General features: G+C 45.0%; 1 protein-coding gene across 1 annotated transcript in view; it reads left to right on the top strand.

Moving 5' to 3' along the window:
* Positions 1-25,721, top strand: part of LOC110497787 (gamma-aminobutyric acid receptor subunit beta-1) — a 52,943-nt gene extending 27,222 nt beyond the window's left edge. Inside the window, exons 4-9 of the mRNA XM_021574150.2 lie at positions 7,908-8,128; positions 15,672-15,754; positions 18,438-18,572; positions 18,817-18,969; positions 24,922-25,175; positions 25,347-25,721. Of these exons, the coding sequence (XP_021429825.1) occupies positions 7,908-8,128; positions 15,672-15,754; positions 18,438-18,572; positions 18,817-18,969; positions 24,922-25,175; positions 25,347-25,721 (1,221 nt within the window). The remainder of the gene's footprint in view (positions 1-7,907; positions 8,129-15,671; positions 15,755-18,437; positions 18,573-18,816; positions 18,970-24,921; positions 25,176-25,346) is intronic.
* Positions 25,722-25,968: the final 247 nt, after the last annotated feature.

Below are 25,968 nucleotides of genomic sequence, written 5' to 3'. Positions count from 1 at the left end.
AAAACATGTGTGAAGTGTATACTTTTGTTTCAAAGTAGATTTGTTTAAGACTACCAAGAAACTCTCTGTGTGAACCTGATTTAACTCGCTGCAGTAAAATGTTGATTTTTTTGGGGGGGGTCACTGATCTACACAAAATTCTTCGTAATGTTTTTAAAAATAACATTTATTTCACCTTTATTTAACCAGGTAGACTAGTTGAGAACAAGTTCTCATTTGCAACTGCGACCTGGCCAAGATAAAGCAATGCAGTTTGACACATACAACACAAAGTTACACATGGAATAAACAAACATACAATCAATAATAGAGTAGAAAAAAATCTATATATAGCATGTGCAAATGAGGTAAGATAAGAGGTAAGGCAATAAATAGGCCGTGGTGGCAAGGTAATTACAATATTGCAATTAAACACTGGAATTGTCATGTTGTGTCTTGTCTCTGTCCTTTCCCTTCACCCTGTCTCCCTCTGCTGGTCGTTGTTAGGTTACCTTTTCTCCCCCGCTTTCTCCCAGCTGTTCCTTGTCTCCTCTAACTACCCATTCACCCCGTTCCCCACCTGTTCCCTTTTTTCCCTCTGATTAGGTCCCTATATCTCTCTCTGTTTCTGTTCCTGTCCTTGTCGGATTCTTGTTTGTATTTCATGCCTGAGCCAGACTATCGTCATGTTTGCTGTAACCTTGTCCTGTCCTGTCGGAATCTGCCGGTCTATCTGAGCCTACCTATGTTTGGTTATTAAAGAAGCTCTGTTTAAGTTAGTTCGCTTTTGGGTCCTCATTCACTCACCATAACAGAAGAATCCGACCAAGAATGGACCCAGCGACTTCGGATCCTCTCCACTCAGCCGTCGGGATCCAGGGAGCGATGCTAGGCAGACACGAGCAGGAAGTGTCTGCTGCTCGACATGCCGTTGAGACCCTGGCCACCCAAGTCTCCAACCTCACAGAACAGGTTCACCATCTCCGCCTCGATCCACCGGCCACTTCCAGGGCTTTCGAATCTCCGGAGCCCAGAATCAATAACCCGCCGTGTTACTCTGGGGAGCCCACTGAATGCCGCTCGTTCCTCACCCAGTGTGATATTGTGTTTTCTCTCCAGCCCAACACTTACTCCAGGAGCACTGCTCGTGTCGCCTACGTCATATCTCTCCTTATTGGACGGGCTCGTGAGTGGGGCACGGCAATCTGGGAGGCAAGGGCTGAGTGTACTAACCAGTATCAGGACTTTAAGGAGGAGATGATACGGGTTTTTGATCGATCTGTTTTTGGGGAGGAGGCTTCCAGGGCCCTGTCTTCCCTATGTCAAGGTAATCGATCCATAACAGACTACTCTATTGAGTTTCGCACTCTTGCTGCCTCCAGTGGCTGGAACGAGCCGGCTTTGCTCGCTCGTTTTCTGGAGGGTCTCCGCGCAGAGGTAAAGGATGAGATTCTCTCCCGGGAGGTCCCTTCCAGCGTGGATTCCCTGATTGAACTCGCTATTCGCATTGAGCGACGGGTTGATCTGCGTCACCGAGCTCGTGGAAAGGAGCTCGCGTTCTCCGTTGCCCCCCTCTCCGCATCACTACCATCTTCCTCTGCCGGCTCGGGAGCTGAGCCTATGCAGCTGGGAGGTATCCGCATCTCGACTAAGGAGAGGGAACGGAGAATCACCAACCGCCTCTGTCTCTATTGCGGTTCTGCTGGTCATTTTGTCACTTCATGTCCAGTAAAAGCCAGAGCTCATCAGTAAGCGGAGGGCTACTGGTGAGCGCTACTACTCCTGTCTCTCCTTCAAGATCCTGCACTACCTTGTCGGTCCATCTACGCTGGACCGGTTCGTCAGCTTCCTGCAGTGCCTTAATAGACTCTGGGGCGGAGGGCTGTTTTATGGACGAGACCTGGGCTCGGGAACATGACATTCCTCTCAGACAGTTAAAGGAGCCCACGGCCTTGTTCGCCCTGGATGGTAGTCCTCTCCCCAGGATTCAGCGTGAGACGCTACCTTTAACCCTCACTGTTTCTGGTAATCATAGCGAAACCATTTCTTTTTTGATTTTTCGTTCACCTTTTACACCTGTTGTTTTGGGCCATCCCTGGCTAGTTTGTCATAATCCTTCCATTAATTGGTCTAGTAATTCTATCCTCTCCTGGAACGTCTCTTGTCATGTGAAATGTTTAATGTCTGCTATCCCTCCTGTTTCCTCTGTCTCTTCTTCACAGGAGGAGCCTGGTGATTTGACAGGGGTGCCGGAGGAATATCACGATCTGCGCACGGTGTTCAGTCGGTCCAGGGCCACCTCTCTTCCTCCACACCGGTCGTATGATTGTAGTATTGATCTCCTTCCGGGAACCACCCCCCCCCGGGGTAGACTATACTCTCTGTCGGCTCCCGAACGTAAGGCTCTCGAAGATTATTTGTCTGTAGCTCTTGACGCCGGTACCATAGTCCCCTCCTCCTCTCCCGCCGGAGCGGGGTTTTTTTTTGTCAAGAAGAAGGACGGGTCTCTGCGCCCCTGCATAGATTATCGAGGGCTGAATGACATAACAGTGAAGAATCGTTATCCGCTTCCTCTTATGTCTTCAGCCTTTGAGATCCTGCAGGGAGCCAGGTTTTTCACTAAGTTGGACCTTCGTAACGCTTACCATCTCGTGCGCATCAGGGAGGGGGACGAGTGGAAGACGGCGTTTAACACTCCGTTAGGGCACTTTGAATACCGGGTCCTTCCTTTCGGCCTCGCTAACGCTCCAGCTGTCTTTCAGGCATTAGTCAATGATGTCCTGAGAGACATGCTGAACATCTTTGTTTTCGTTTACCTTGACGATATCCTGATTTTTTCACCGTCACTCCAGATTCATGTTCAGCACGTTCGACGTGTCCTCCAGCGCCTTTTAGAGAATTGTCTTTTTGTGAAGGCTGAGAAGTGCACTTTTCATGCCTCCTCCGTCACATTTCTCGGTTCTGTTATTTCCGCTGAAGGCATTAAGATGGATCCCGCTAAGGTCCAAGCTGTCATTGATTGGCCCGTCCCTAAGTCACGCGTCGAGCTGCAGCGCTTTCTCGGCTTCGCGAACTTCTATCGTCGTTTCATCCGTAATTTCGGTCAGGTGGCCGCTCCTCTCACAGCCCTTACTTCTGTCAAGACGTGTTTTAAGTGGTCCGTTTCCGCCCAGGGAGCTTTTGATCTCCTCAAGAATCGTTTTACATCCGCTCCTATCCTTGTTACACCTGACGTCTCTAGACAGTTCGTTGTCGAGGTTGACGCGTCAGAGGTGGGCGTGGGAGCCATTCTTTCTCAGCGCTCCCTCTCTGACGACAAGGTCCACCCATGCGCGTATTTTTCTCATCGCCTGTCGCCGTCGGAACGTAACTATGATGTGGGTAACCGCGAACTGCTCGCCATCCGGTTAGCCCTAGGCGAATGGCGACAGTGGTTGGAGGGGGCGACCGTTCCTTTTGTCGTTTGGACTGACCATAGGAACCTTGAGTACATCCGTTCTGCCAAACGACTTAATGCGCGTCAGGCGCGTTGGGCGCTGTTTTTCGCTCGTTTCGAGTTCGTGATTTCTTATCGTCCGGGCTCTAAGAACACCAAGCCTGATGCTTTGTCTCGTCTCTTCAGTTCTTCAGTAGCCTCCACTGACCCCGAGGGGATTCTCCCTGAGGGGCGTGTTGTCGGGTTGACTGTCTGGGGAATTGAGAGGCAGGTAAAACAAGCGCTCACTCACACTCCGTCGCCGCGCGCTTGTCCTAGGAACCTTCTTTTCGTTCCCGTTCCTACTCGTCTGGCCGTTCTTCAGTGGGCTCACTCTGCCAAGTTAGCCGGCCACCCTGGCGTTCGGGGTACGCTTGCTTCCATTCGCCAGCGTTTTTGGTGGCCCACCCGGGAGCATGACACGCGTCGCTTCGTGGCTGCTTGTTCGGTCTGCGCGCAGACTAAGTCCGGTAACTCTCCTCCTGCCGGCCGTCTCAGGCCGCTTCCTATCCCCTCTCGACCGTGGTCTCACATCGCCTTAGATTTTGTCACCGGACTGCCTTCGTCAGCGGGGAAGACTGTTATTCTTACGGTTGTCGATAGGTTCTCTAAGGCGGCTCATTTCATTCCCCTTGCTAAGCTTCCTTCTGCTAAAGAGACGGCACAAATCGTCATCGAGAATGTTTTCAGAATTCATGGCCTTCCGTCAGACGTCGTTTCGGACAGAGGTCCGCAATTCACGTCTCAATTTTGGAGGGAGTTTTGCCGTTTGATTGGGGCTTCCGTCAGTCTCTCTTCCGGCTTTCACCCCCAGTCTAACGGTCAAGCAGAACGGGCCAATCAGACTATTGGTCGCATCTTACGCAGTCTTTCTTTTCGCAACCCTGCGTCTTGGTCAGAACAGCTCCCCTGGGCAGAATACGCCCACAACTCGCTTCCTTCGTCTGCGACCGGGCTATCTCCTTTTCAGAGTAGCCTCGGGTACCAGCCTCCGCTGTTCTCATCTCAGTTCGCCGAGTCCAGCGTCCCCTCCGCTCAGGCTTTTGTCCAACGTTGCGAGCGCACCTGGAAGAGGGTCAGGTCTGCACTTTGCCGTTATAGGGCGCAGACTGTGAGGGCTGCTAATAAGCGTAGAACTAAGAGTCCTAGATATTGTCGCGGTCAGAGAGTTTGGCTCTCCACTCAGAACCTTCCCCTTAAGACGGCTTCTCGCAAGTTGACCCCGCGGTTCATTGGTCCGTTTCGTATTTCTCGGGTCATTAATCCTGTCGCAGTTCGACTTCTTCTTCCGCGATACCTTCGTCGCGTCCACCCGGTCTTCCATGTCTCCTGTATTAAGCCCGTTCTTCGCGCCCCCGCTCGTCTTCCCCCCCCCCCCCCCCCATCCTTGTCGAGGGCGCACCCATCTACAGGGTCCGCAGGATTTTGGACATGCGTCCTCGGGGCCGTGGTCACCAGTACCTTGTCGATTGGGAAGGGTACGGTCCTGAGGAGAGGAGTTGGGTTCCCTCTCGGGACGTGCTGGACCGTGCGCTGATCGAGGATTTCCTCCGTTGCCGCCAGGTTTCCTCCTCGAGTGCGCCAGGAGGCGCTCGGTGAGTGGGGGGGTACTGTCATGTTGTGTCTTGTCTCTGTCCTTTCCCTTCACCCTGTCTCCCTCTGCTGGTCGTTGTTAGGTTACCTTTTCTCCCCCGCTTTCTCCCAGCTGTTCCTTGTCTCCTCTAACTACCCATTCACCCCGTTCCCCACCTGTTCCCTTTTTTCCCTCTGATTAGGTCCCTATATCTCTCTCTGTTTCTGTTCCTGTCCTTGTCGGATTCTTGTTTGTATTTCATGCCTGAGCCAGACTATCGTCATGTTTGCTGTAACCTTGTCCTGTCCTGTCGGAATCTGCCGGTCTATCTGAGCCTACCTATGTTTGGTTATTAAAGAAGCTCTGTTTAAGTTAGTTCGCTTTTGGGTCCTCATTCACTCACCATAACAGGAATGGTAGGATGTGCAGAAAATGAATGTGCAAGTTGAGATACTGGGGTGCAAAGGAGCAAGATAAATAAATACAGTGCCTTGCGAAAGTATTCAAAACATGATCCAAAACATAAAGCAAAATCTACAATGGAATGGTTCAAAAATAAACATATCCAGGTGTTAGAATGGACAAGTCAAAGTCCAGACCTGAATCCAATCGAGAATCTGTGGAAAGAACTGAAAACTGCTGTTCACAAATGCTCTCCATCCAACCTCACTGAGCTCGAGCTGTTTTTCAAGGAGGAATGGGAAAAAATGTCAGTCTCTCGATGTGCAAAACTGATAGAGACATACCCCAAGCGACTTACAGCTGTAATCGCAGCAAAAGGTGGCGCTACAAAGTATTAACTTAAGGGGGCTGAATAATTTTGCACGCCCAATTTTTTAGTTTTTGATTTGTTAAAAAAGTTTGAAATATCCAATAAATGTCGTTCCACTTCATGATTGTGTCCCACTTGTTGTTGATTCTTCACAAAAAATACAGTTTTATATCTTTATGTTTGAAGCCTGAAATGTGGCAAAAGGTCGCAAAGTTCAAGGGGGCCGAATACTTTCGCAAGGCACTGTATATATTTTTTATTTTTTATTTTACCCCTTTTTCTCCCCAATTTCGTGGTATCCAATTGTTGTAATAGCTACTATCTTGTCTCATTGCTACAACTCCCGTACGGGCTCGGGAGAGACGAAGGCTGAATGTCATGCGTCCTCCGATACACAACCCAACCAGCCGTACTGCTTCTTAACACAGCGCGCATCCAACCCGGAAGCCAGCCGCACCAATGTGTCGGAGGCTACACCGTGCACCTGGCAACCTTGGCTAGCGCGCACTGGTGCGCGATGAGACAAGGAGATCCCTACCGACCAATCCCTCCCTAACCCGGACGACGCTAGGCCAATTGTGCGTCGCCCCAGGGACCTCCCGGTCGCGGCCGGTTACGACAGAGCCTGGGCGCGAACCCAGGGACTCTGATGGCACAGCTGGCGCTGCAGTACAGCGCCCTTAACCACTGCGCCACCGGGGAGTCCGAGAGCGACATCATTGATGTATACAGAGAAGAGTCGGCCTGAGAATTGAACCCTGTGGCACCCCCATAGAGACTGCCAGAGGTCCGGACAACAGGCCCTCCGATTTGACAAACACGATTTTCAAATTAATACCCCATCTCTGTACACACAATTATCTATAAGGTCTCTCAGTCGAGTACTGAATTTCATGCACAGATTCAACCAACTTGAAAATGGCTGTCAACAACCAACCAAGCTTGAAGAATGTTGAAACTAATAATGGGCAAATATAGCATAATCCAGGTGTGCAAAACTCTTAGGGATTTACCCCAAACATGTTTTTAACATGTATTGACTCAGGGGGTGCATACTTACAGTATCTAATCAAGATGTATTTTTTATTAATTTAAAAAAATGTTTTAGAATTTTTCTTCCAGAGTATTTTTTGTGGATCATTTGACAAAAAATTGCAATTAAATAAATTTTAATCCCACTTGTGACAATTTAAATGTGAAGAAATCCAAGAGGGGTGAGTACTTATGATAGGTACTGTAAGTGTAAACCGAGAGAACAACAGAGTAAACAGGTGAAAGTTCAAAGTAAAGTTAGATTGACGTTTGGGGTGCTGACGCAGGGGTATAGAGAAAGGGGAGAGTTTGAGGACCGGACGGATGGCGTGACAGGAGTGACCATGGGGCAGGTGATGGAGGTAGAGTACTGTAGATGCTCAGCCCCTCCAAGGAACAGAGGGACAAATGGAGCGGGCATGAGAGTCGCCTGTTTGCTGCACTTAATAAGAACTGACGTTACACAACTTCATTCACCTCAGCAGTACGTGGTCTTATTGCAGAGTCTGTGGTTGTGCCAAGTTATTTTTAAAAAGAAGGTGCAAACTGTGTGGGAGACTGCAGTGCAACACAGACTGACAGCAGAGACTCCGTCTGAATAATTGGTAACACACTCACACATACACACTTAGTCATACTGTAAGTCAGTGGCTCCCCCAATCGTTTTCTGTTACTGTACAACCATCTGAATTTTGCTCTTCCCGGAGTACCCCTGAAGTACCCCCTCATGTGTATTTTACCAGTATGCCTATGGTCTCATGAGTCTTCTCAAGTATTCCCTGTACCACCAATCTTAGTACCCCTGGTTAGCAACCACTGATCTAATTCATACACTCATGCAGGTAGTCAGTCACACACTTAGCTACACACACAGACAACCCAACCAGACATCCACTCAAACACACAGACAAAGGACGTTCACCCACGTGTGTTCTGGCCCTGGCCCAGACACAGTGCCACACACAAATAGGCACAGAGTGAACCATCCAAGAACAGAGCCAATAACAAAATATACCATGTACTTTCCTATTGTTTGCTTAACCATCCCAACCCTTCTTCCTCTTCCACCCCCCTAGGATTACACCATCACCATGTACTTCCAGCAGTCCTGGAGGGACAAGCGCTTGTCCTACACAGGGATTCCCCTCAACCTGACGCTGGACAACAGGGTGGCTGACTCGCTCTGGGTCCCTGACACCTACTTCATCAACGATAAGAAGTCCTTTGTGCACGGGGTCACAGTGAAGAACAGAATGATCCGACTGCATCCAGACGGAACTGTGCTCTACGGCCTCAGGTGAGTGTGTGCGTATCAGCGTTACGTGTTCTTGGGCTCCTCTGTAGCTCAGTTGGTAGAGCGTGGCTACTGTAATGCCAGGGTAGTGGGTTTGATTCCCAGGACCTCCCATACAATAAAAAAAATGTGGGTGTGTCAGTTCTGGTTACTATGTAAAAAGGACATTCTACTCCAAAATAGAAAGATGCTGACATCATAAATATAATTTCCCCTTCCAGAAATTAGCTCAGTAACATATTGGTCCGTATGATCAGGCAGGTGTGGCTATAAATAGGCTGGGGGTTTTCCATCTGCATTTACCCAATTGGGCCCAAATATTAGCCAGAACACAAACTCTAGTTAGCAACTGATGTATTGATGACTTGAATGTCATAAAAAACATTCCACTGGCACTCAGCTAACTAAGGATTGTGTACTGTGAATGTATGCCTGTTATACTTGACATATACATTTGGCCTCTGTCTTCCCTATGAATTCAACGCCATTGGCGAGGACTAATGCGCATAAACCATGCCGCTGCTAAAAGCTCAGGGTCTCAAATGGTGAATTTGACTAATTTCTTGGACTTGAGAAATAAGTGTAGCCTGGTAACACTAGAAAGCTCTGTGATCCTTCTCTTTTAACAGTGGGCATCAAAACTGCTTTCAAAGGTGTGTTTTTGGACATGCATATTTCTCTGTGTGGCTCTCGCAATTTTAATGTGCCTCGAGAGGAATATAATCTTCTGGCATAGAATGTGACAGGCTGAACAATTGAATAGGTAAACTATTCTACTATGGGTTTGTCTGATTTTGCTGTTGCTTACTCGTGTTGTTGGCTGTGGAAAGTTAAATGTGGATAACAATTTTTCATTAGATAATTCCAATAACCAAAGGTACTGGGTTACAGCTCCGCCTGGTTCTCATTTGGATCATACTGTAGGTGCCAGGTCTCGGACCCGGCGGGATCCGGTCCAATTTAACCTCTGTGTTTGTGTGTGTGTGTGTGTGTGCGTGCGTGCATGCGTGTCTACGTCTTAGTGTCTATGTGTGCATTTGTGTGAGCTTATGTGTGATAATGAGAGCCGACCTTCAAATTTTGCAGACTGGGGGTTGGTTTTAAGAGCATGAATGGAAGTACCTTCTAGACCATCTGATTGGTCCCAGAAACAGATGGGTTGAGCCAGAACACATGTGGGTAAAGCGTTGTTTAAAAAAATTGTTATTGGCTTCGATACTCTGATTGGTTAGAGATGATCCAATCGCTGATTACTTATTTTGTACAACACCCTTAATTTTGACATCACCACAAACGACTTTAATGATGGCATCGGAGGAATTCAGTTTGAGTCGTCAGGCAAACATGCTACCCTCCTTGCCTCTGCAGTGCTGAGCCGCACCGAGCTAACGAAGGGAACTGAAGGGCAGCCACTGTCAATAATGCAGTGGAGATACGAGGGATTCAGCGCTTTGGTGGGGGAGAATGATGACTTGACAGTTTCTGTAGTTAGATATCCTTTTTTTGAGCTACGAGGCAGATCTCTAGGGTTTGTAGGGAAGATCCAATACATGTTTATTACTTTAGTCAGGTGGCATATCTTGTAATCATGACAGTGGATGTGGATTTTGTCATTAGTGCTCATTTGAATGTTTGTTCTAGCCAAAAAGTATAGTTTGTCTGGGAAGGCATTATTTGTGTTTTGTTTACGTTAACCACCAGTTGTCGGGACCACCAGGGTCGGATTAAAGTAATCCTTTATCCAATCACTGACATTAATTTATCAATTAACTGTGAGGGAGCAAAGGAAACCCAGTGGAAACTGAGGACCTCAAGGGCAAGAGTTAGTCACCCCATGCTGTAGCTCATTAACTGGCTGAGTTAAAGGCTAGCTGGTAGTTCTGGGAGATAACATCTGTCTCGAAGATTCAGGCAAAATGACGTCACCACAGTTAAACCCAGTAATTTGACTCATATACATCTCATCTCATCTTATCAGCTCATCAGTGACCTCAGCTGCTGACAAGAGACTTGGCGTGTGATCTAAGTCACGGAACCAATGTGACCATTGACCGGAATCAAAACTGTGTTGACAGCGAGACACGCCCATCACAAAGAGGACAGTGTTAAGTCTCTGATCTAGCCGTTACCTCTGAAAGCTAACATCTGGCACTAACATCTGTCTTCAGGTTTCGGGCTAGGTTACATCATGGCGGAAGCTAACGACAACCAGGCAATCAATCCCATTAGCTACATTTGAGTTGTTGTGATTGAGCTCAATGTCTAGATTAAAAGGCAGCTTGTGTGGTTCATATCTTTGTGAAGACGCTGCAGTGTTTTGTACACATCTATGTTGCTTGTTAGGTTAATTAGGGCTAAGAGGGAGTCGAGCATGTGGCTAACCTGGTGTGGTGCTGGAGTGGAAGGTCTTAGATGTGTGATTTGATTAAGTATTGGTTTATGGCTACATAAACGGGATGGCAGGTAGCCTAGTGGTTAGAGTGTTGGGCCAGTAACCGTAAAGGTCGCTAGATCAAATCCCTGAGCTGGCAAGGTAAAAATCTGTAGTTCTGCCCCTGAACAAGGCAGTTAACCCGCTGTTCCAGGCCATCATTGTAAATAAGAATGTGTTCTTAATTGACTTGCCTTGTTAAATCAAAAATCATATTGTCTGTGCCCATTATAAATCTGAGGGGTTATTTTTGGTGCATAGAAATAGTGACTTTAGTATAATTTGGTGAAAACCCACTGGGCACAGACGTCATTTCAATTTCTAGTTTTGATTTACATTTGGTTGAGTTGTCAACCAACATTATTTCAATGTGAAATCAAACAAAAATGTCACCATGTTATTGGATTTAGGTTAAAAGTTGGGTGAATACACAATTCTCCAATCAGTTTTCCACGTTGATTTAACTTCATCACATTACATGTTTTATTTTTTATTGCGTGGATACAACGTTGATTCAATCAGATTTGCCCAGTGGGAACGCAAATGTATCACCATTTTGTTGTTTTGGTTGACGCCAAAGGATTTGGTTTTGTGTACCAGGTGGCTGAACAGCATGCTCCTTATTGGCATGAACATGTGTGCCAATAAATACATGATTATCATGGTAACATTTAGGGCTGGATTTAAACCTGCCGTAGCAATGTTTATGCAACCGCTTTGTTTACACATTGAAATCGAATTCACCCCATGAATTGACTGAATTGAAATGCAATACACACCCCAACTGTCTATAGGCCAACACTCAACTCACCTTCAGCCTCTTCCTTAGTCCTTTGAAGGGCATATTTAAAGGTAGACTCAGCAACATGACATCATCATACGCAGCAGGACATATTGCCATGGCTCTTGCCAGTGTGGGCATGCACACATACTAGTAGTTTGGCCGATTTGGATTCTGTTGTTGTTGACGTCTGTAAGCAGGAAGTAGCCCCGCTATGTGTATGATGACGTCTTATTGCTTAGTGTACCTTAAACAAATCCTTTTAATTGACATTTCAAGCTAGTCTACTGTAGAAAGCCACATTAATATATTAAAATATCATTATTAGCTTGGTTTGAGTTGAGCTGTCAGCCTGTTGGGTGAGCAGCAGTGGCCTGGGTGCTGGCTGGCACGGGCCTGCGGAGAGATTCATTAGCAATAGCCATGCCTCTCAGGAGGATCAGGTGAGTCACCCTGCTGGCGCTGGCAGCTCCTGTCTGCCCCAACCATACGCTGCTCTCCCCAGGAGGACTACCAGGAAAACCTGCTCCGCTCGTCTCTCATCTCCAGTCCCCATCTCATCTCTTTAAAGGTAAATTATGCCCAGTGTATCCAGTTACCCAGTGGTACTGTACTGTAGTGTACGTTCCTTGTTGGTACCATTATAGTTACAGGAATTGATGATGTTTCAGTTCTACCCATGTCCCTGACCACTGCTGCAATACTTTTGTTTGTTAACAATAAACAATATATCTTTGGTATGGCTCTGTCATTTCCTAAGGCACTTTATACTTAAATATCCTATGCCATGATTGTCATTTTCTTTGACGCGTAGTCATGCAACGCTAGGATATTATGAACCATGACTACGTAATTGTTATGATACTCAGTCGAGCATTACTAATTGACTAACATCCTGAACCATGGCCATGTCTTAAGCACAGCCCTGTCGTTCTACATTACACTAACAGACAGTGCCTACGCCCCATAAGCATGTCATTCATGTGGCTATCTGTCAGTGTCAGTGTCTCCCCTGCTCTGATGTCTATCTCTGATGTCTGGGCCCATTGTGAGTGAGTGCCTGTCTGTGTATAATCTGAATACTACTCTGTCGTTCAGTCTTCCTCTCGTCTTCTCTCCCTGCCTCCCTCGCGAGAGCACGCCGAAATAACTAGCATGTCATTGTGACAACTTTTGACTTTCATCTGCTTCGCTCCTCACACACAATTCTCCCAGTTTCACGTTGAGCAGGGAGACGTCTTCACACTCGAATGCTGCAGAATTATTATTCCCCGCAGACCACACAATTATTCAGCCAGTGTGCTTCTGCCTGCTGCCTACAGTGAGCCGGCTATATTTAGGCTGCCTGGAATGACCTCACCACTTACTGTAGTGTACATGTCTGCTGCCACGCTACCTTCACATTTTAATGTATCCATCAATACGCATATGGCCAGTCTGAATGGTCACTGCACACGCTAACAAACAGTAGGCCTATTAGTTATGCTCAATGAAGATTGATTGAATATGGCAACATGTTTTTAATTCAACTTTTAATCAAATCTAGCATAACATTCATTGCTGTAATTACTAATTTTTAGGCAGCACTGCCACCTCTACTCCCGGTGCTTCAGCATGTGAAGGAAAAGAGTGTCTGTGTGATTAACATTTTATGAAGTATAGCAGTCATAACAAAAAGCTTTAATTGCAGTAAAATGTTAGATTATTTAACAGAACAACATCTTTCTAGCTAGCACCCTTTTACAGTTGGTTGTATTTTTAAAGCAAGACAATAGAGTTGAGGATGTTTTTACCTTCCTCTTCCCCTGGAAAACAATATCAATCGTTACTGAGTGGAATATCCTGGATAAATTGAATTACAATCTTATAACCACTATACTAGTATAACTGCAGACATTTTCAGAGCATCACTTCTCCAATATCAGTCATCCCAGTAGATAAGGTTCCTCTCACATGAACAAACCAATACTAATGCTGCAGTCAGTCACACCCTTAACATCTATCACGTAACATGACGCTTATTACCATCACGGATGCAAAGCCCACCTCTTTTCCTGATCGGCATTGATCTGATGGGGAGGGGATGTTACACACTGGGGTAATAGATTGGGAGTGGGCATAGTGCTCCGAGCTCCCTGCTGTAAAGTAGGGTAAACCCTTACTGACACCCCTACGATATGGAGGAGCTGATGCTCTATTTTTACCCCATCTCTGCAGCTGCTTTATAATTCATCCAGACCACCCTAATGCATCTGGTGGGTTTGAGATATGGTCGACAGCCAAAGAATATTTAGCTGCAGAAATGTTTGATGAAATGCTGAATATTCATGCCCAGGGCTTTTCAGTTCTCAACATCGTTGCGGCTGAAATTGACAGATATTGGTCTCACTGGACACTCGCTATCACTCAGTGAGGAGAATGGCTATGGGCCAGTGAGATTCATTTTTACAAGGCAGGGCTCTTGGATTGGACGAAGACCAGGACTAATGCACAGATGACCACCACTGGACTTTTAGAATGCCCTTTACATGGATGGTTGTATTGCTACATTCCAAATCCATCCCTAGCCCCTTGGGACTACATCTGGATCTGAAAGGATTGGATTGGTATACTAAACAGTATTGTTATAGATCAGCCTTGACTTCTGGTAGGCAATATTGAAGATAACTATCCAATGCTTTCAGATCAACGTACTGTAGGTGTATAGGTATGGGCATTGGGATGGATTTCAAATGTAGCATGTACTACTATGCTTTTTATGTTTTGGCGATGGTTTCGTCACCCAAAACAAACGAGTGGCAGCTTGAGTGAGTTTTAGGTGCTCATCGATGCATGATATTTTGCAGCAGGAGAAGCTGGAGAATAAATGGGGAAACTGCAGAGGATCCCTGGAAATGTCTCAAACAGCTAGAGGGCTCAGGTTGGGTTAGGTGAATGCATTGCTGGCTATGACTCACATCCTGGCAGTCTTAGTGTGTGTGTGTGTGTGTGTGTGTGTGTGTGTGTGTGTGTGTGTGTGTGTGTGTGTGTGTGTGTGTGTGTGCGCGCGTCTCCTCGCCTCTCATTTTACACGGATTATGCAGTGGAAAAGGGACACACACTTTACAGTAATGGTTCCCTGTTCACAATGATAAACCAATGTGAAAACATGTTAGATGCACTTATTCTCTGAACATCTTATGTAATTTATGCAACATCTTTTTGAGTGAGGACCCATTACACCTTTTTGTTTGTCTGAATCTGCGGATTTTATGTACCAGCCAAGCTTGAGAGAGCGCAATGATTTTCATTAGCTATGACTCCTCCACACTATGCTTTAAGTTTAATCCTTTACTCAGCATAGGCGGTTTACATTAAAATCTATTTTAAAACGACATCCTATTCTTATCGTATGTGGTTTCTGAGCAGAGAGAACACAACAACAGATGTAACTCTGACCCTTTCCCTTCCAAGGACCAGCCAACCCCTCGGCAAGCAGCCTGTATTAACATGGCTGCATGTGGCCACAACCTTGACCCTTTTCTGTCAGAGACCGAATTAACGCAATGAGTACATAAGCACAGCAATCTCACTGTTTCTGAACATTTTGGGTTGAATCAATACTAAAAGAATGAAAGCAGTGTAGCACAAATTCAATCCAAAATAGTCAAATTGAAGTGTGCTCCTTCAAATGAGACCTCAAAGCGAATAAGTCACGGATTTTAAAGTCCACCGATTGCCTGGATTTTTTGTGTTCATTCTTAATTAATCATAGTGCTAATTAAGATGGAACATGGAGCATTTCAAAGAGGGAGGGCACAGTCATGACTTAAGCAGTATGAAGGCAATTATGGGTGAGAAACGGAGAGTTCAATTTCCAGTGAAACCAAGGAGGGATTTGTGCAATAGAATGCTGAGTATGTACTGTGTGTGTTTCCTGAGTCATTGTGTGCGAGAAGGATGCGTTTTTCATTTCTCTCCATTATTAGGTCAACCTTTTTCACTGTGCACCTGAAAGTGTTTATATAACATGTTATGGAATGTAACACACACCCCAAAAAACAACATTTTAAGTAGGTCTTATATTTTCTCTTGTTTCTCTGTACTCCTTGTATATGATATACAGTATGTGTGTTCACACAGATTTTATACTGTATGCTCTGCACTTGTAAGGGCATACATCATGGTACGGGTTTGTGAGACATTAGTCCAATGGGATGTGGGGGTATATTTCAAATTTCTGTGCTAGATACAAGAAAATTATAGAATGTCTACCTTCCCCCACCCCTCTACTTCTCTCTCTCTACATTCCTACTCCCCCCTCTCTCTCGTTATTGCTCCCGCCCCCCTCTCAGGATCACCACTACGGCAGCTTGCATGATGGATTTGCGTAGATACCCTCTGGACGAGCAGAACTGCACCCTGGAGATCGAGAGCTGTGAGTCCCAGTGTGTGTGTGTGACATCACTGTAGAGACTTATCTCAGCTTCACTTGTGCTGTTTATCAATACTGGGCATGTTTACGAAAGCTTGTCCCTACACACAGATCTGAGGTCTATGTGACTCTATGGGTGCTATTGAATAAACCCTAAGGGACAGTTTCCAGACCCAGATTGAGGCTATTCATGTAGTAAAACACAATTTTAATGGAGATTTCCTATTGAGCATGCTTTTTAGTCCAGGAATAGGCATAATCTAGGTTACTGAAACTGGCCCAAGCTACATTTTACAATTACTTTCTGTTTCACTTAATCTACACATCTCATGATGACTTTCTCTCAGTCCATTCATTTTCACACATTATTCTGTTACACAGGTCTATGTGCCTCAGGTAAGGGATTAATCTATTCCAAACCGTAGCAAAATATCTCTCCCATCGAGGACATAATGTACATTAAGCAGGAAAAAAACTACAGCACTTTACGCCAACTAATGCAAACTGGTCGTTTCTTGTTAAATCAAACTTGGCCAGAGTGCCATTTAAATAATAGATGGTACCTGCATGCATAGTTAAATCAATCTGCACAGACGTGGACGCTTGGCTTTGGGTATTATGACAAGGTTCTGGAAATCACTATAAGATCTTGTGGAGCTGCTAGATTAATGAATTGACCAGGTTGATATATTTAATACTTTTTTGCAACACTACTCAAACCCTCTATCTATCATGTCATCTGTCTTAATTATGACATACAATTACCTAGCGTAATAATAATTTTTAAGCAACAATAAAGACTACGGTTTACTACTCTTCGATGCACCAATGCTGCTAGCACTGATGTGACCAGGCTTTAAAGTTATTATCTTCATTTAAATTGTTCTAATTTATTTCATTTTATACCCTAATGGGAAATATCGGGTCCAACCGTTGCACTTTGCAGTTTCTAGCTGTGGGTAATCTGGTCCAGTTTCTAGCAGTGGACAATCTGGTCCAGTTTCTAGCTGTGGACAATCTGGTCCAGTTTCTAGCTGTGGGTAATCTGGTCCAGTTTCTAGCAGTGGACAATCTGGTCCAGTTTCTAGCAGTGGACAATCTGGTCCAGTTTCTAGCAGTGGACAATCTGGTCCAGTTTCTGTAGACAATATGGTCCAGTTTCTAGCAGTGAACAATCTGGTCCAGTTTCTAGCAGTGGACAATCTGGTCCAGTTTCTAGCTGTGGACAATCTGGTCCATTTTCTAGCTGTGGGTAATCTGGTCCATTTTCTAGCTGTGGGTAATCTAGTCCAGTTTCTAGCAGTGGACAATCTGGTCCAGTTTCTAGCTGTGGACAATCTGGTCCAGTTTCTAGCAGTGAACAATCTGGTCCAGTTTCTAGCAGTGGACAATCTGGTCCAGTTTCTAGCAGTGGACAATCTGGTCCAGTTTCCAGCTGTGGACAATCTGGTCAATTTTCTAGCTGTGGGTAATCTGGTCCATTTTCTATGTGTGGGTAATCTGGTCCAGTTTCTAGCAGTGGACAATCTGGTCCAGTTTCTAGCAGTGGACAATCTGGTCCAGTTTCTAGCTGTGGACAATCTGGTCCAGTTTCTAGCTGTGGACAATCTGCTCCAGTTTCTAGCTGTGGACAATCTGGTCCAATTTCTAGCTGTGGACAATCTGGTCCAGTTTCTAGCTGTGGACAATCTGGTCCAGTTTCTAGCTGTGGACAATCTGGTCCAGTTTCTAGCTGTGGACAATCTGCTCCAGTTTCTAGCTGTGGACAATCTGCTCCAGTTTCTAGCTGTGGACAATCTGCTCCAGTTTCTAGCAGTGGACAATCTGCTCCAGTTTCTAGCTGTGGACAATCTGCTCCAGTTTCTAGCAGTGGACAATCTGGTCCAGTTTCTAGCTGTGGACAATCTGCTCCATTTTCTAGCTGTGGACAATCTGCTCCAGTTTCTAGCTGTGGACAATCTGCTCCAGTTTCTAGCTGTGGACAATCTGCTCCAGTTTCTAGCTGTGGACAATCTGCTCCAGTTTCTAGCTGTGGACAATGTGCTCCAGTTTCTAGCTGTGGACAATCTGCTCCAGTTTCTAGCTGTGGACAATCTGGTCCAGTTTCTAGCTGTGGACACTGATACATGGGAAAACATCCAGTTCTGCTGTTTTATTCTTCGCAGTCTCATTTAAAAAAACTATCTCCATAATGGTCTACACATTTCTTTACATGTCATTCTCCTATACCCTTATGGCTTCAGGGGTGATCTGATAACCCAAGACCCTCTCACACATACATTAAATGGGGAATGGGAAATAAAGACAAAACCACTGAGTACAGACAGTAAGGAGAAGCAGCTAATTCCCTGAAATCCTGCGGTTCCCTTTAGATAAGCGGAGGAGTCTGAGGGGAGAAAAAGCCAACGCAGTCCAATTAAGTTTGCCTAATTACTGAAAGGCCAATAACTGACTGTTTCATTCCTGTTCCATCTAATACCAGGCAAAGAGAAGTGTTAGAAAAAGACTTGACCCAGCGCTTCAGACAAGTACACTCTCAATGACACTGCAGCTTTCTGCCTGTCTGTCTATGTTGAATGGCGTTCCATTCTGTCAGATTCTCAGGTGGGTACACCACCCGTGACATACGGTAGGTAGCCTTCTGTCTGTCCATTTTAGATGATGTAACAGTCTCTCCCTCTCACAGATGGGTACACCACTGATGACATCGAGTTCTACTGGAAAGGTGATAATTCAGTGACTGGGGTGGAGAACATCGAACTTCCCCAATTCTCTATTATAGACTACCACATCCAATCCACAAAAGCAGTGTTTGCTACAGGTAACAATCTGATTACTAACCCTTACCCTAGTCTATTATTAATTAAAGTTTCTGATGTTCCACTTAAGAGTGTCTAACATTAGAGAATGTGGCAGAATGTAACTGCCACATAAGCACCGGGTAGAAGTTCTCTCAGGCACAAAGATAGGATAATCTTACCCCTAAATGCTAAACTGACCTTAGTTCAGCGTCTAGGGGGAAACTTTATCCTACTCCGACGTGAAAACTGTGTTTGGTCTCCCAGGCTCCTACCCGAGGCTCTCTCTGAGTTTTAAGCTGAAGAGGAACATTGGCTACTTCATCCTACAGACCTACATGCCCTCCACCCTGATCACCATCCTATCCTGGGTCTCCTTCTGGATCAACTATGACGCGTCTGCGGCCAGAGTCGCTTTAGGTCGGTGTCTTTGGGTTATTCTATGGGTTGTCCATGTGGGGGGCTTTAGGTCGGTGTCCTTGGGTTATTCTATGGGTTGTCCATGTGGGGGGCTGTAGGTCGGTGTCCTTGGGTTATTCTATGGGTTGTCCATGTGGGGGGCTGTAGGTCGGTGTCTTTGGGTTATTCTATGGGTTGTCCATGTGGGGGGCTTTAGGTCGGTGTCTTTGGGTTATTCTATGGGTTGTCCATGTGGGGGGCTGTAGGTCGGTGTCTTTGGGTTATTCTATGGGTTGTCCATGTGGGGGGCTGTAGGTCGGTGTCTTTGGGTTATTCTATGGGTTGTCCATGTGGGGGTTGTTTAGGTCGTTGTCTTTGGGTTATTCTATGGGTTGTCCATGTGGGGGTTGTTTAGGTCGTTGTCTTTGGGTTATTCTATGGGTTGTCCATGTGGGGGTTGTTTAGGTCGTTGTCTTTGGGTTATTCTATGAGTTGTCCATGTGGGGGGTTTAGGTTGGTGTCTTTGGGTTATTCTATGAGTTGTCCATGTTGGGGGTTTAGGTCTTTGTCTTAGGGTTATTCTATGGGCTGTCCGGGGGGGGGGGGGGAAGGCAGAAGGCGCCCCTATACACAGCAGAGCATAGAATGTCTCTCCACGCAGTACCCAAGGCAGTGTATACTTGCACACTGCTCCCTATGGGCATATAGCACACATCCCTCTCGTTAGAGTGTACCTTTGCACATAGCCACTTAGGTAGCGTAGAGTGTATACTTACACACACACAGCCCCCTTAGGCAGAGTGTACACTAACACACTACCCCCTAGGCAGAACTTCTACTTACACACTGCCCCCTAGGCGGTATGCATCACAGTCTGAAGATGTATCACAGTCTGAATGACACACACAGCCCCAAAGGTACAGTATTCATCCTCTAAAACACAGTGATTATTTTACCCCATCCACCGACCCATGGGAATATGAGTTTCCTTACACCCAAAACATGGAGGTCAGAGATTAATCCTGAAATTCTCACAGTCATCCCTGAGTGTGCACACAAACACACACACCCCTCAGCAGAGTGTGTCCTTGTGGCCTCACATTCATGGTTGTCCTACCCCTGAGGCAGTTTGTATCCTTACAAAAAACACCCCTGACTAGCTACTGACTCATTGGTGTGCATCAGGGATATGACCTGAGTTTAAGGTGAGAGCTGAAATGTACAAAAAGCAAACTCATCAGACCTTCTCTGGAACAAGCAGAGAACTAGAGAATCAGTAAACAACATTTTGGGAGGCATTATGAGGGAGCGTTACTGTAGCTAGTGAAGAAACAGTTGCTAACTAACTAACTGTAAAAGTGTAAATATTTAACGCCACAGTTATTAAGCTAGCTAGAGCGACTACTGCTCCTGTACTCTTTGGCTAAATACCATAACGCTGCTTCCGGTCCTTGTTCCTGGTACAAAAATTGTGGCTCCAGTTGTGTTCAATTTTTTTCTGATTTGGACGTATCCACTAATACAGGCTACTGGGTTTAAAGAAAACACATACGGCATATACAGATACTGCATGTGCTTTGAATGGTCAAATGCCTGAAATGTGGTCACATTTTCCAAGTATTTCACACTCTTCGGTCACCTTTAATGCCTGCTGTTTATAATGTGCAGTCTGGCAGGCTTACTGTTATCAAGATGATGGCACGCTTGGGGGTGTGCTTTACAAGGGTTTCTTTATTTTAACAATTTTCTATATTGTAGAATAATAGTGAAGACATCAAAACTATGAAATAACACATATGGAATCATGTAGTAACCAAACAAGTGTTAAACATATCAAAATATATTTTATATTTGAGATTCTTCAAAGTAGCCACACTGTCTTGATTACAGCTTTGAAAGAAAAACCCTTGAATGAGTAGGTGTGTCCAAACTTTTGTCTGGTACTGTACGTGCAAAAATGTAGAATCTTGTCTACAAACTAAAGTGCTGTGAAAAAGTATTTCAAATTTTCTCTACTTTTGCATATTTTTGAAACTGAATGTTATTAGATCTTCAACCAAAACCTAATATTAGATAAAGGGAACCTGAGTGAACAAATAACACAACAAATACATACTTATTTAATTTTTATCATAAACAAACGTTATGCAACACCTAATGCCCCTATGTGAAAAAGTAATTCCCCCCTTACACTCAATAACTGGCTTTGTCACCTTTAGCTGCAATGACTACAACCAAACACTTCCTGTAGTTGTTGATCAGTCTCTCACATCGCTGTGGAGGAAGTTTGTCCCACTCTTCCATGTGTAACTATTTTAACTCAGTGGGTTTTCAAGCATGAACCAAAACTATCACACTATCGCCACCATGCTTGACCGTTGGTATATGGTTCTTACTGTGTAATGCAGTGTTTGGTTTTTGCCAGGCATAATGGGACCCATGTTGTCCAAAAAGTTATATTTTTTACTCATCTGTCCATATAAACTTTTTCCAAGAGTCTTGATGATAATTCAGGTGCTTCCAGGTGCTTTTTGGCTATCTTCAGTCAACTTTTTGGGCGAGATGGGTCTCGTTATATCTGGCAAAAACCAAACACTGCATTCCACAGTAAGAACCTCATATCAACGGTCAAGCATGGTGGTGGGGGTAGTGTGATAGTTTGGGATGCTTTGCTGCCTCAGGACCTGGATGACTTGCCTTAATAGAAGGAACCATGAATTCTGCTCTGTATCAGAGAATTATACAGGAGAATGTCAGGCCATCTGTCTGTGAGCTGAAACTGAAGCGTAGCTGGGTCATGCAGCAAGACAATGATCCAAAACACACAGAAGTCTACATGAAAATGGTTAAAAAGCTACAAAACAAAGTTTTGGAATGGCTTGTTCAAAGTCCAGACCTAATCCCAATTAAGATGCTTGAAGCCAGCAGTTCATGCATAAAAACCCACAAATGTCGCTGAGTTAAAGCAGTTCTGCATACAAGAGTGGGCCAAAATTCCTCTGCAGCGATGTGAGAGACTGATCAACAACTACAGGAAGCATTTGGTTGCAGTCATTGCAGCTAAAGGTGGCACAACCAGTTATTGTTAGGGGACAGTTACTTTTTCACACAAGGGAATTGGGTGTTGCATAACTTTGTTAATTACATAAGTATACATTATTTATTTTTTTTGTAAACTCAGGTTCCCTTTATCTAATGTTAGGTTTTGGTTGGAGATCTCATAACATTCAGAATCAAAAATATGCAAAAGTAGAGAAAATCAGAAAGGGGGCAAATACTTTTTCACAGCGCTGTATCTAATGTGGAACTGATTATGCATGGCTGAGTATTATAGGAGCGTGTCTCTTCCTTTATGAGTCTCAGTCATAAGTGAGTAATATACTGTACATCATTTTATACAGTTCATACATGTAGCCTACATTGGTGTACAAAGTTTTGTATACTAAAGTCTTACAAACCTAAGTCTTATATACTGATAATGACATGAAACTCATGTTATTTTTATGTAACAATTTTGTGTAGACCATTGTACAACAAAAAAATCCCACGCGAAGTGTGATCTTGAATCTTGTGATCCCAGTACAATTATCTAATGCAGGGCACTATTTTGCATCCATCTGTTTGTATGAAGTGAGCAGTTGACTGATATGAGGTGAAGTGTATGAGGGATTGGAATGCCTGTGTACTGAGCCATGTTGAGTTAGGTCAGCTTGTTCTTGTCAACTCAGGCTCTCAAGAGTCTCTGTGTCACAGTGAATGTAACGTTGTGGCTGAGTGACAACTTCACACCAAGGCACTATCTACCTGTGTATTGCTCTTCTGAGGACTGTCGCACTAGAATAGAATATCACACTGCTCTGATGTTCTGGATCTATGCTTGTCCAGTGTTTTCACCTGGACCTCAGAGGTGTCATGCATGTGACGGGCACTGATGGCCACAGTCATCTGACATTTTCACAGGTAAATTTAACAAGGTATGTATCAGGTCAACGTAGGTAACATAATGGTATGAACCACCTTCAGATCCAAACAGTTCATCATTTCCCCCTTATTCCCACAATTTGGTTTAATACAGAGCCAATAATATGAGTGGTTTATTAGCATTCTGAACTTGTACCCCATCCAGAAGTCAATGCATTTAAAATGCAGCTTTGGACTGGGTTGCGTTATTGGGGTGAAGGGATCTTCAAGTCATGCAGGGGGCATTTCCACATCCTTTCCCCAAGTACATTCGGAAAGTATTCCGGCCCCTTTACTTTTTCCACATTTTGTTACATTACAGCCTTATTCAAAAATGGATACACATCTTTTTTTCATCATCAATATACACCCAATAACCCATAATGACAAAGCAAAAACAGGTTATTCGACAGATACCTTATTTACATACATATTCAGACCCTTTGCTATGATACTTGAAATTGAGCTCAGGTGCATTCTCTTTCCATTGATTATCCTTGAGATGTTTCTACAACTTGATTGGAGTCCACCTGTGGTAAATTCAATTGATTGGACATGATTTAGAAAGGCACACATCTGTCTATATAAGGTCCCACAGTTGACAGTGCATGTCTGAGCAAAAACCCAGCCAAGTGGCCTCCATCATTCATAAATGGAAGAAGTTTGGAAACACCGAGACTCTTCCAAGAGCTGACCGCCCGGCCAAACTGAGCAATAGGGGGAGAATGGCCTTGGTCAGGGAGGTGACCAAGAACCCAATGGTCACTCTGACAGAGCTCCAGAGTTCCTCTGTGGAAATGGGTGAACCTTCCAGAAGGTCAACCATCTCTGCAGCACTCCGCCAATCAGGCATTTATGGTAGAGTGGTCAGACGGAAGCCACTCCTCAGTAAAAGGCACATGACAGCCCGCTTGGAGTTTGCCAAAAAGCACCTCGACTCTCAGACCATGAGAAACAAGGTTCTCTGGTCTAATGAAACCAAGATTGTACTCTTTGGCCTGAATGCCAAGTGTCACGTCTGGAGGAAACCTGGCACCATCCCAACGGTGAAGCATGGTGGTGGCAGCATCATGCTGTGGGGATGTTTTTCAGCTGCAGGGACTGGGAGACTAGTCAGGAATGAAGGAAAGGTGAACGGAGCAAAGTACAGAGAGATCCTTGATAAAAACCTGCTCCAGAGTGTTCAGGACCTTAGACTGGGGTGAAGGTTCACCTTCCAACAGGACAATGACCCTAAGCACATAGCCAAGACAACGCAGGCGTGGCTTCGGGACAAGTCTCTGAATGTCCTTGAGTAGCCCAGCCAGAGCTCGCACTTGAACCCGATCAAACATTTCTAGAGAGACCTGAAAATGGCTGTGCAGCAATTCAACCTGACAGAGCTTGAGAAGATCTGCCATTCTTAAATCTGTCGTTCTGCTCCTGAACAAGGCAGTTAACCCACGGTTCCCGGTAGGCCATCATTGTAAATAAGAATTTGTCCTTAACTGACTTGCCTAGTTAAAAAGGTTACATTTTATTTTAATATTTTTAAAATCGCAGAGAAGAATGGGAAAAACTCCCCAAATACAGGTGTTCCAAGCTTGTAGCATCATATCCAAGAAGAGTCGAAGCTGTAATCGCTGCTAAAGGTGCTTCAAAGTACTGAGTAAAGGGCCTGTCTGAATACTTACGTATATGTGATATTTCCGTTTTTTTTATTTTTTATAAATTTGCAAAAAAATATTTTTGCTTTGTCATTATGGGGTATTGTGTGTAGATGGATGAGGGAAAAAACTATTGAATCCATTTTAGAATAAGGCTGTAATGTAACAAAATGTGGGAAAAGTCAAGGGGTCTGAATACTTTCCGAATGCACTGTATATGGTGGTACTCAGAAGTCTCCCATTACTTAGGGCATGTGTCTTGAAAGACAAAAGCCTCCACACCCTGTATAGGAGTTGAAGTGCCCTCATCTGAACCCTAAACTAACCCTGACCCTGAGCCTTTCCTTCATTTCCCTTCCTCCACCAGGTATAACCACTGTGCTGACCATGACCACCATCAACACCCACTTGAGAGAGACTTTACCCAAAATCCCCTATGTCAAGGCTATAGACATCTACCTGATGGGCTGCTTCGTGTTTGTCTTCCTGGCCCTGCTGGAGTACGCGTTTGTTAACTACATCTTCTTCGGTCGGGGGCCTCACTTACAGAAAAAGGTGGCGGAGAAAGCAGCTAAAACCAATAATGAAAACAAGAGCCGTCTGGAGAGTAACAAAGTGCAGGTAGGGATTGGGAGTAATCTCGCGTCTCTGGCATATTAAAATCGACGAAAGAGATTAGAATTGGCATTATGAGCTTAAACGTTTTCCAAACTTCAAATGCTCAATGCTCATGGTCTGTTGTGTTCTGTAATATATTGTGACCTCTCTTCCTGTTCCCATCTCCCTCCCCAGGTGGACGCCCATGGCAACATCCTCCTGACCAATCTGGAGATCCGTAACGAGATGGGTGGGATGGGTGGCATGGCCGGGATGACCGGGGCCGAGATGATAGGGGCTCTCAACGACCCGCGGGCCACCATGTTCTCCTACGACAGCGCCAGCATACAGTACCGCAAGCCCATGGCCAGCCGAGACCTGTATGGTCGACCGGCCCTCGACCGGCCTGTCGGCCACAAGAAGAGTCGTTTGAGGAGGAGGGCGTCGCAGCTCAAAGTCAAGATCCCAGACCTGACGGATGTCAACGCCATAGACAAGTGGTCCCGCGTCATCTTCCCCATCGCCTTCACCTTCTTCAACCTGGTCTACTGGATGTACTACGTCCACTAAGGGACATGGCTATTCTCACTAGAGGTTTGTTTAGCTAGCTAGGTTCTTGTACAGCGAGGGTAAAAGAGAGGGGCGTTAAATTCAGCTCCATTTATATGACTTCTGTTTGAGGAATGCGATGCGAAGCGGATGTCTTTTCAATGTAAATACATTTTAATATATTATATAAATATATATATATATATAAAAAATATAAATTTTATTTAATAAATTCTCTCACCTTTTTGCTGTATTCATCCGTAAAAAA

The sequence above is a fragment of the Oncorhynchus mykiss genome, chromosome 19, assembly GCF_013265735.2.
Source record: "Oncorhynchus mykiss isolate Arlee chromosome 19, USDA_OmykA_1.1, whole genome shotgun sequence".
NCBI classification, from domain to species: Eukaryota; Metazoa; Chordata; class Actinopteri; order Salmoniformes; family Salmonidae; genus Oncorhynchus; species Oncorhynchus mykiss.
This window is presented reverse-complemented; position numbering and strand designations above follow the sequence as displayed.